This window comes from Culex quinquefasciatus, chromosome 3 (assembly GCF_015732765.1).
Source record: "Culex quinquefasciatus strain JHB chromosome 3, VPISU_Cqui_1.0_pri_paternal, whole genome shotgun sequence".
Classification (NCBI taxonomy): Eukaryota; Metazoa; Arthropoda; class Insecta; order Diptera; family Culicidae; genus Culex; species Culex quinquefasciatus.
The window spans coordinates 102,742,230-102,754,380 of NC_051863.1; the positions used below are offsets into that span (position 1 = coordinate 102,742,230).

General features: G+C 38.7%; 1 protein-coding gene across 10 annotated transcripts in view; it reads left to right on the top strand.

Moving 5' to 3' along the window:
* LOC6048663 (longitudinals lacking protein, isoforms A/B/D/L) overlaps positions 1–12,151 on the top strand; it is a 104,589-nt gene that overhangs the window by 17,414 nt on the left and 75,024 nt on the right. For all 10 annotated transcript variants that reach the window (XM_038261996.1, XM_038261995.1, XM_038261987.1 and 7 more), the window contains exons 2-6: positions 97–301; positions 430–714; positions 799–949; positions 4,610–5,275; positions 5,363–5,452. In XM_038261996.1, coding sequence (XP_038117924.1) covers positions 128–301; positions 430–714; positions 799–949; positions 4,610–5,275; positions 5,363–5,452 — 1,366 coding nt within the window. In that variant the 5' untranslated portion in view covers positions 97–127. The remainder of the gene's footprint in view (positions 1–96; positions 302–429; positions 715–798; positions 950–4,609; positions 5,276–5,362; positions 5,453–12,151) is intronic.

The following is a 12,151-nucleotide window of genomic DNA, read 5'->3' on the forward strand; positions in this document are numbered from 1 at the left end:
AATTGGCCTACTTCGCATAACACTCTATGTAAAACACTTTTCTCACGACTAATTTTTGCGTACGCTTTTCTTCTCCAACTTTTTCTCGATTTTCAGAACCAGCAAAGATAAAATACGACACAACACAATGGATGATGATCAGCAGTTCTGTCTTCGATGGAACAATCACCAAAGCACACTCATATCCGTGTTCGACACTTTGTTGGAAAATGGAACACTAGTGGATTGCACACTGGCGGCGGAGGGCAAATTCCTAAAAGCACACAAGGTGGTCCTCTCGGCATGTAGTCCGTATTTCGCGGTAAGAACCAAAACAATGCTGTGAAATCTAAATTAGTTTTTCAAAACCACCAATGCGCCATGGGTTTCCTATGTCAGCGAGAAATATCGTTGCTCACGAAAGGATTTTTCACTATATTTTTCTCCCAGGCTCTGCTTTCCCAGCAGTACGACAAGCACCCCATCTTCATACTCAAAGATGTAAAATTTCAAGAGCTCCGCGCCATGATGGACTACATGTACCGTGGCGAGGTAAACATTTCACAGGATCAGCTGGCTGCGCTTCTGAAGGCGGCCGAGTCCCTGCAGATCAAGGGTTTGTCCGATAATCGGGGCTCGTCCTCGTCGTCGGCAGCACCACCATCGCAGCAGAAGCAGCAGCAGAGTGAAACTGCAGCGGCAAAGACGTTGCCGCCACCCGTACCTGTGAATAAGGTAGAGCAGCAAAACACCCCCGACGTCGATTTCACAATTTCACAAAAACTTTCGTTCCCTTTTTTGTCTCGTTCTTCAACACAGGCTTCAGGTTTGACGATCGAGAACAAAAGGCCTTTGAAATCGGAATTGCATGATTCGGACCTGTCCGGATCGCGAGAAGGTTCTACTAGTCCCACATCACGGAAGCGGAAGAAAGTTCGACGAGGAAGCGTCGACACCAACAACCTAACGGGTAAGTTTTACTGTGTTTATATCGGGTTCTACGCTGAGTACTGGCAATGATCCTGCGAGTAAAATTGAGGTGCACATCCTTCTGCTCCAATTACTGAGGGCAGTGGCAGGGCCGGATTCACTACTGATGGGAAAAAAGCAAACAAAAAAAACAAAAAAACTAACTTAATCCACCTATGTGGTTGGAGCCTTCCTCACAACAATGGCTGTACACAAGTTTCATCTATTTTTTAGAACCGACTTCCAAAAAGTACATCGATATCACTTAAGTGGCCATATCTCGAGACAGGGTTGCCAGATCTTCAATGTTTTGGACTCATTGGAAAGGTATTTTGATAACCTAACCAACAATGGGTCGGATGGTGGATCCGGACATAGTTTACATACATTTAAGTGAGATTCGGCTTCAAAAAAGTACATCAATATCACTTAAGGGGCCATATCTCGAGACAGGGTTGCCAGATCTTCAATGTTTTGGACTCATTGGAAAGGTTTTTTGATAAGTTAACCAACAATAGGTCGGATGGTGGATCCGGACATAGTTTACATACATTTAAGTGAGATTCGGCTTCAAAAAAGTACATCAATATCACTTAAGGGGCCATATCTCGAGACAGGGTTGCCAGATCTTCAATGTTTTAGACTCGTTGGAAAGGTCTTTTGATAACCTAACCAACGATGGGGCCGATGATGGATCCGGACATAGTTTACATACATTTAAGTGAGATCCGGCTTCAAAAAAGTATATCAATATCACTTAAGTGGCCATATCTCGAGACAGGGTTGCCAGATCTTCAATGTTTTGCACTCGTTGGAAAGGTCTTTTGATAACCTAACCAACGATGGGTCGGATAATGGACCCGGACATAGTTTACATACAGTTAAGTGAGATCCAAATATATGTGAAAACACATTTTTATACATAACTTTTGAACTACTTATCGAAACTTCAATCTGTATAAAACTCGATCTATGGGACCCTAAACCAAGTCGAATGCACCAAGTTCGGGTCAAATCGGTTCAGCCAGTGCCGAGAAACATGAGCTAGTTTGTTGGTCACATACATACATACACACACACATACACACAGACATTTGTTCAGTTTTCGATTCTGAGTCGATATGTATACATGAAGGTGGGTCTACGACGTTTTTATACGAAGTTCATTTTTAGAGCAGGATTATAGCCTTACCTCAGTGAGGAAGGCAAAAAAACATTCCAATTAACTTGACAACTAGGACTAAAATGCTAAACATTTTTTTTTTCAAGATTAGGTCATATGCAGTGAAACCTCTTGTTACGCGGTGGCGTTACGCTTTTTATTTCGTCGATTTCTCTGGAACAACGAAATATTTTGCAATCTTTAAAAAGCAGTTTGTAGGTTTTGTTCAGATCTACAAAACGCTTTTTGAAGCATGCAGAAATATTGTACCATTAAGAGAAATCGACTAAATAAAAAGCGTTAAAAGAGGTTTCACTGTATAAGGGCAGCGAATGACCAAGAAGGTTAAAGCTGCTAGAAATAAATGAATTAACAACTACAACTTGGTCATACACAATTAGTTTTTTTTACCGAATTCGGTAGTTGAAAAATCGGTAAGTTACCGATTTAGGTAAACCATCTGTCAAAATTTATTAAATTAAATATTAAAATTTTGTAGTATTTTTTGTGAACATATCTTGATTTTTTTCTAGTGCTTTTACTGCCGTTCTAAGCATAATTGTAACATGTCATTTTTGGTCGATTCTGACTTTTTGACATTTTTAAGTTTAATTTGATGTATACTTTAAGAAAAATCCATAAAATCCAGTGCTTTGTTAGGAAACTCATCAAAAACAACACCAAGTCTGTTTGTCCCATCGTTGATCTTCTACGCATAATTGTCCCACCAAGTATTTTCTTTCACGAAATCATTAGTTTTACGAAGTATTAGGTTCTACGCCGACTCGATTTGGAGGGAGGAGTGCACTGTTTACATGGACTTAGCACAGTTCGTGCGGTCGTCGATTTTGTTCTGGGAAATTTGTCGACAATCGACGAAGACCATGTAAACAGTGCACACGAGCTGTCAAATGACGTCACGGTGTAAAACCTAATTGTGTCATGTTTAGCTGTTGTATAGCAAGAGGATTACTAATAAGAGTGATTAACTGCTAACTGGGATGATAAAGGACTTATAGCGTGAAAATGAACCCACGGGACAATTATGCGTAGAAATTCAAAAAACGGTCGAAAAATCGCGTTTTTCTCCGTTGCACTTTTTTGAACATGGGACAATTATGCGTAAAACGGCAGTTTAGGTCTTTTCTCTAGTCACTGTTTGCTTATATATTTTGTATGAATTAACTTTTTTGTTTTTCAATGACTTTTAACTGTACCAAGATTTAAAGAGGCGATAAATTCTGACTGGATCCGTTTACATCCGTTCTACGCATAATTCGAGCCACACATTAGGGCACAGAACCATGATCGTGAAATAATCGTGAAAATCTTATGTAAAAATAACAGAAACTTTTTTTTTTACTTCATTATATATTATTTTTCCTAATCAATAAGGTAATAATCTTAATCAATAAGGTAATAAATAATTCTTCACAAAATTTGAACGTGACGCAATATTTTTTCTCAATTTTCAAAAAAAGTTTCCGCTTGGTTTATGGAAATCTATATTTATTTAGAAATTTAGGGCAAACGTATTCTCACTTTTCAAAAACTAAAATGATGCAAAAATAATATACCTAATCTGTAACGAAATCTTAAAATTTTTATTCTCAGAACAGAAAACAAAAAAAAAATGGTATTTTTTAACTTCCACGGAAACCATCCACCCAAAAAATCAAATATCGTTAAAATTAAACAGAACTTAGCAAAAATCTGAAATGTTCTTAAACGATGATTTTATAATTCAAAATACTAATTATTTAGTCTTGAATGAACCTAGCTTGAATCTTCTAATGTTCATTTTGTATGCAATACTAGTTCGGCCACTACCCTTGCTCCCCCATCTTGCTCCGTAAAACGAAAACGAAACGAAGTGGTCCAACTTTATGGAAGTCATTTCTTATCGCCCTTCAACGTTGTATTAGATGAAATAGATTGTTTTCTAAGGTGGCCCATTCTGCCATGCACCCTCGAAAAGTGTATCAAAAAAAGTTTTAAGTTATTTTTGATATTTTAGGTTTATGCACGAGCCCTTCTTCGCACTCCATTCAAAAAAGATTATTTTTGTATGGACAATTGTTTACAAAGGGTGGGAGAGTGTTCACGTAGTTTATGGATGATCCCTAAGCTTATGTTCCTTTTCGGTGCTGGGACCAGGTTAGGACTGAGTCTGCTTTCGTAATAACATTTATCTTATATCTTATAGTAATTACAGAGGATCTTTAATTAAGGTGTAGGGTTAATGGAGAAGTCGATTTTCTACTACTTGGGGGTGATTTGAAATTAAATAAAGTATCCGTGTGGTTTATAAATGGTCCCTTGCTTATGTTGGATAAATTGAACCTTGGGTGTAACATGTCACACATTTGTTAAGAGTTTGTTTCAAACGGGATACATGAAAGCTTTTTGCAGGATCAAAGCCCAACCTCAGTACATATAATTTACAAACAAACAATGGCAAAATGTTAAATTATTTTTGTTTGCTCTCCCGTTCTCCAGATAATCATGACCAGCATTCAAATTCCTCATCACATTCAATGCACTCTTCCCTGCAACCGCAAGCTCTGGCTCTGACGTCCGGCTCGTCCGCGATCGTGGCTAGTGTTCCCGCTATCAACAACGCCGCTACCTCCCTGTCGTCGTCGTCGACGACGGCCGCCGCCGTCGTCGCCGCAACATCCGCCGCGTCTGCCGTAACCAGTGCGAATGTGCTGGCGGCCACCGCCTCCGCTGTCGCTGCTGCAGCATCAGCTGCCATCAAAAAGACTGAATCCGTTCAACAGCAGCAGGTTGCGGAAGCGCTGAAGCTGCAGCTTGTCAAACAACACCTCCCGACCAGCACGCAACAGCAGCAGCAGCAACAACTACAAAAGGCACAAGACACGGAAGAAGACGAGGAACTGAGCGAAACGGAACATGGTGACGGACACGGCGACGATGATTCGGACAATGAACTGGATGAACCTCAAAGCAAACGACGGCAAGCACAAGGTGGCGACGGCGAAGATGGCAAGTCAATTAACCAATCCGAGCTGATGATTGAACCAAAAAATGAGTACGACGACGGACAGGATGAAAACGTCGAAGACCTAACGCTGGACGAGGAAGAGTTGCTGGACGATTTGGATCAGGCCGGACCGAGCCACGGAGAAGGATCTAGTCAAGGTAGGTTGTTACAACCCACTCCTCAAGGAGACAAACCCAGCGACTAATCTACTTTATTGCGTTTCTCTTCTCCGCTTTTCATCTTAGGTTATGCACAATGGCAAATGGAACGTGAACAAAACGAAGCGTTTATGGCAGCTCAGGACGCTGTCGGAGGACCACATCGAGACGCACAAGGTAAGCTCATTTTCCCTACACTGACAGTTACGATGCACAAAACGTTCGGGAGGCCAAAGAGCGATAAATAAAGCGCGCAGCGTTGCGCAGATGAAAACTATTGGAAATTGCTGGGTTCGCGAGCACGCGACACGTTTGACTCTTGAATTGAGCACGCGCGCGCAATGCCGAGATTTGCTCGCGTCCCACCCTGAATTCTTTCATGCACGTACGCAATAAAAATAATAAGTTTATGAGAAGGGGCCCCGCTCGTGGAATCCCCAATGCCGGCGATGATGATGATGGTGATGCAAACTATCCTCGCAATAACTAGGCAACATAAAGTACGTTGACAAGCTCTTTCTCTTGATAGTTTTATGGATCGTACGTCTTTAACGGTTTTTTGTCTTTCTAATGATTTGCAAAATCGAATGAAGTAAAAATAAGTAAAGAGAAACAAAAGTGAGGAAAAATAACCAACCCATCTCTGTGCGTTGAATTTATGTTTCGGTTAGCGTTTTCTTAAGTCATGATCCTCGTTTTGTGGCGTCTCCAGCAGAGGTCGAATTTTATTTTGCAGTTGGTTATTTTTTCTCATTGTAATTGTTTAGTTTTTCTAGCTATTGCTAACTCTGTATCATTTAGTTTTTCATTGGTGATTGTGTAGCATTTTTTTCATTTGTTTTTATTTTCGATTACTTTAACTAGCTTTACAAACACGAGGTGACACACACGGTCCAAAGCATTTCTATAGTCTTAGTTTGGTTTTGGATGATTGTGATTTAAACGAGACCGTGTGCGCTGCCGCCAGCCAAAAATTAAAGACGTGCGGGTGTGATTTTAGTCTTGTTTCATTGCGAAATGAGAATCAGTCATGTTTAACGCACGCACGAACACACACATACACATACATACAAAGGTGGTTGAGTTGTTTCGGGATTGAAAGATTTTTTTTTAATATAACTTTTTACCTTTGTTTCTAAACATACCAGTACTATTTCGTTTTGTTATCTATCTTCAGTTTGACATGATTGTATCGCTTAGTTGTATTTCCCCTCCCTCGATTTATATTAATCCCCCCCCCCCCTCAGCTATTTTGTTCGCATGTTTTCCTAACACACCATCAATCATTTAAGAAAAAAACAAAGCATAGTACATTATCACTCCTTTTATGCAATTAGTTTGAGAGAAGGAAGAAATCATATCGTTTTCTATTCCCACATGAAATGCATAACTCGTGATACAATTCAAAAAATAGACACTTTTTCGAGTCAGACAGCTGATACCAAAACGCTAAAGAGTTTCTTTTAAGTTTGTCAATAGAATCGCAAATGCACGCGTTGCCCCTTTTCAATTTGTAAGAAACGAGAAAAACGTCGCGGTTCGATTTCTTTCCCCACCTGTCTCTGTCAAGTGTTTCAGCAAGTGTTCCGGCCTTTCAACGTTCCTCCCAGAAGAGCGGTTCCGGATCCGGACGACTGTCCGGATGTTTGGTACATGTAGCTGTGTATTTTAAGTAATTCACAGTGAGGTAAATTGACGTTGAAAATACTCACCCATGCCCATCCCAGCTAGCGTGCCACCTTCGGTGTTCACTTTCGGGGACGCTCGCAGCAGGGATCAAGATTTTCGGTGATTTCGAAAATGTTGACGCTGCTGCTGCTAGAAAGTGATCCTTGACCAGGGCAACGCTGTGCTGATGTTGGGTGTGTTGAGTGTGTAACGTTTTTGTAACGGTCATAACGACGCGATGTAAGTATACTTCCTTGGCAAATGTATCGTTGCGAGGGAAGATTGTTAGATTTAGGTTAGTTTTAAGGTTTTTGTTTCAATTTTATCGCATTTACAACTTTAACCCCAATTTGGTTTCAGCAGTGATTAGTGAACCAAGTGAAGAGTGATCGAGATAGTGTCGTCAAAAAATCGCAGTCTTAAATTTGAATTAACATTTGTCGTTATAATTCTATCCACTTTTTTAATTTTACTCGGGTATGTATTGCGACTTTTGAAGTTCAAGTGCGGTTCACGAAAAAGTGGTGTTCCTCATTCATCGGAGCTTTTCACTGTGTTGTTAATTTGTTTGACTGAAGTCAATCATGTAAGTATTTCTGTAAACTACGTCATCTTATCTTTCGATGAAAACATTTTGACATTCTAAGTTTTTCGCTTAAAATTATTTTTTTGAGAAAAATTTATCCGTTAGCAGTTTCACACTTCGCAAAGACACTTGTAAGAGAGGCAAAAACACGCTACTTTTCGATTGTTAAATTATGAAATTCATCCTTTATGTTTTTTTTTCTACCTAAAATGTATTTTTTGTGCTATGGAAAATTCGAATTTTAACATTAATTGCAAACTTAACCATGTAAACATGCTGAATAGGGATCGACCCACAAAGTAATTTGTTTTTTTTGCTAGTTAGGCTGGTACTTTTTTTTTGTCATTTGTGTGAGCTCAGCAAATGCCTGTGTGTTTGGCTGTATGTAGACTAGTGGTGGGCAAAACCGCTCATTTCTGTGAGCCGCTCATTTTCGTTCGCTCATTTAAATGAGCGGCTCTTTTGAACGGCTCATCCGCTCATTTCGCTCAAAGTCAGAAAGTAGACTGGAATGAACTGAAGCATCTGCTCAAGATATTTAGATTTTTTTCAAACGACCAATGGAGTGTCCATCGGAGATCCTTAATAGGGAAACTGGTCAAAGTGAATTTGACGTACCCAAACAGACACGTTTTTGACGTATCTAAACGAGCATTTGTCTTTACGCCCAGCAAAATTTATCAGTGTTGCCAAGCTCAAAACATACGTTGCCAGATCGATTTAGCCAGCTTAGTCCAGTCTACCTATTTAGGGTCTCTAGTGTCCATGAGTGTCACGCTTCGTATGATTTTTGTTGATTGATAATTTAAAAATATATGTTTTCATCGCACTTATTCTGAACAGATTGGAGATCGTCCATAAAACATAGAAAATCGTCGATTTGCTTTATCATTTTTTGGAAAGCATTTCAAATATAAACGTTATAGCAACGTTTTATATAAAAAGGAGAAAAACTTTGATCTCTGAAATCCACAAATATCGAAAACTTTTTTCATAGAGAGGTAAACAAAGTTTGTTGGTTTAACAAACTTGAGTTTTCTTCAAAAGTGAATATTTTCAACCAAATTATTGCTTTCAATCGTTAAAAGTTATGAAAAGTTAGCTGAATTATCGTTTTGATAATTATCTTTCCATTATTTTGTGAAACAATAGATTTAAGTTGGTGTTCAGTAACAGGCATATTTGAGGTAGCCTTTTGCTGCACTTGATAAAATAGTCTTGAAATGCAGTTTTTTGTTTAATAAGAACAACTTTTATTAATGACAGCAAATGAATGATCAAAACAAGCTTCAAAAAAAAAAAAGACCAGAAAAAATGCATAAAGAAAACTATTGAACAGTCCAATACATGGATTAAAACCGCAAACTAGCATACGAACTATGTTCGAATGCGTGTAACAACTTCAAATACATAACATTTGAGAAATGTATCGATATTTTCAAAATGAGATCATGCAACATCGGGCGACAGTCAGTTGATTCAAAATTACAGGCGCCCCGACACGGGCTAGCAACAAGCATAAAGTGCGCCATAATGTTGGAACATGAGGCGACCGGTGAGAACCTAGTTTCCCCTCTTTTCTCCACAGCACCGTCACCACCAGCGCGTGGAAGAACGAATCGAACGAGAGCGAATGAGCGAGAGCGAAATAACGAAAGAGTGAGCGAAAACGACGCCGTTTGACGACGTCGACGACGGCGCGAGCGACGCTAATCAAGCGCTCCGTTCGTTCTTTCCGTTCATTTGCTCTCGCTCATTCGCTCTCGTTCGGTTCGTTCTTCGACTCGCTCTTTGATTTGACGGTTCTTTGAAAAGAACCGGTTCACAAAATTAACCGCCGCTCATTTTTTTCTGAGCGGTCGCTCATTCGTTCTTTATCTTGAGCCGGTTCATATGAACGGTTCGCTCAAATAATCCCATCTCTAATGTATACATTTGTACCGAATCAATGTCACCGGAATATCTCGTCACTGACTGAGCCGATTTCGACCGTATTGGCCTCATTCGATTTGTCTAGGGGTCCCATAAGTCCCTATTGAAATTTATAAGATTTAGTAAAGCACATCAAAAGTTATGCTAAAAAAACTGCTGCATATAAATAACACAATTTGCAAAAAAGGGTGGTTTTTGAATTTTTAGAAATGTTCTGAAATTACCTTTCTTGTGGATTAAGAATTTTTGAGATCTGACTTACCTATCTAAAATTACAAGCAGTTAAAAAAATGCTCTGGATTTACATAACCTCAATCTAATTCCCCACGGCGGTGTTTGTACAATCTTGACAAAAAGTCTGTAGGCAGTCGTTTTTTTACTCATCACTTATTTTTATTAGGACCTGTTTGGTGCTGCGATCACGTTAGGGGCGATTCATAAACCATGTGGACACAATAGGGGGTTTGAATCACTCTATAGAATATATATAAATGAGAGGAAGGCACCAACCACCTAAAGGTTAAGAGCGAGTTTTTCACCGATGTGAAACAGGTCGTATCGAGGTGCTCCGATTTGGATGAAACTTTCAGGGTTTGTTTGTCTATACATGAGATGAACTCATGCCAAATATGAGCCCTCTACGACAAAGGGAAGTGGGGTAAAACGGGCATTGAAGTTTGAGGTCCAAAAAACATGAAAAATCTTAAAATTGCTCGCATTTCCGTAAAACTTCATCAATTCCAACTCTCTTAGATGCATTCGAATGGTCTTTTGAAGTCCTTCAAAATGTGCTATAGACATCCAGGATTGGTTTGACTTTTTCTCATAGCTTTTGCAAATTACTGTTAAAAATGGATTTTTTTAAAACCTTAATAACTTTTCCCAACAGCCTCCAACACCCATACTCCCATAGGTCAAAAAATAGGGAATTTCATGGACTATAAGCCTACGGTATTAACTTTTTGGCCAATCGCAGTTTTTCTCATAGTTTAACGATTTTTCTAGAACAAACATTTTACAACGTTAGTTTTTGCCCTGTAGGCCGCCATAACGGCATTTTTTGGTCTCAATTTTGCAATATTCGGAATCCTCGGACAATTTCACGTTAGTTAGAAGTATTGGAGTTGTAAATTTGATTGGAAAAATTGCCGTTTAGAATGAATTAAAATATTTTTTAACAATTTGTTGGATTGGGGGTAAAACAGGTTTTCGCCTACTTGATACAGCATTTGACGTATTGGTCATAGGGTTAATAAGATCTTTTTCTTTTTTCAAAAATGTTTTATTCAATTATTTTTTAAAGAAATATTACACTTCCAATACTTCTAACTAACGTGAAATTGTCCGAGGATTCCGAATATGACAAAATTGAGACCAAAAAATGCCGCTATGGCGGCCTACAGGGCAAAAACTAACGTTGTAAAATGTTTGTTCTAGAAAAATCGTCAAACTATGAGAAAAACTGCGATTGGCCAAAAAGTTAATACCGTAGGCTTATAGTCCATGAAATTCCCTAACTTTTGACCTATGGGAGTATGGGTGTTGGAGGCTGTTGGGAAAAGTTATTAAGGTTTTAAAAAAATCCATTTTTAACAGTAATTTGCAAAAGCTATGAGAAAAAGTCAAACCAATCCTGGATGTCTATAGCACATTTTGAAGGGCTTCAAAAGACCATTCGAATGCATCTAAGAGAGTTGGAATTGATGAAGCTTTACGGAAATGCGAGCAATTTTAAGATTTTTCATGTTTTTTGGACCTCAAATTTCAATGCCCGTTTTACCCCACTTCCCTTTGTCGTAGAGGGCTCATATTTGGCATGAGTTCATCTCATGTATAGACAAACAAACCCTGAAAGTTTCATCCAAATCGGAGCACCTCGATACGACCTCTAGAACAAACCGAGCAGAATCTACAAATACTGCCTCTTAAGTAACGTTTTTTGTGTACCTTTTTACAAATTTTAAATTTTGGGACCACAGATCTTTTTTTCAATTCGTTTTTTTTATTAGAATTTAGCCGATTTGGAGAGATTTTGAGAACCTTTCAACTGAGAACTAACATTCTAAATTTAATGTCTCGTCAACTAAAAATACAGTAGTTGTTCGGTAACTGGGCGTTGTTTAACTGGGCTGCTTTTTAACTGGGCGCTCGATAACTGGGCCGTAGCCTAGTTAAAAAGCAGACAAACGTCAAAAAACCAAAACAAACCAAAATGACCGAGGGGTTAATGGATGCAAAAATCATATTCAATAAATAAAAAAACTATTTTCAAATTTTTGTTTCATTTCAAGTTACAATAAAAGAAATATGAAAAGTAAGCATTGTGAATAAATTTGAGTAACTTTTATTTTTATATTTCATCTGGAAAATATTATGCATCGGTGATCCCCTCGTTATTTTTTGTTCAGCCCAGTTAACGAGCAGCATTCGGGGACTGGGCTACGTTCTCAGCCCAGTTACCGAACAACTACTATATAACATTTAACGCAAGTAACGGAGAACCTATGCAAAATTTGTCAAGAACACGATAGTGTGGTAAAAAATTAATCCAAATATGCGCTCAATGTGAAAGTTGTGCTAAAGTTTTAATTTGCGCAACATACACCGAAAACAATTTTCCAATAGAAAATGGTCAATTGACATAAACTTTGAAAAATAATTGCAATGGCTTTATAAAATAAGTTTTTAGT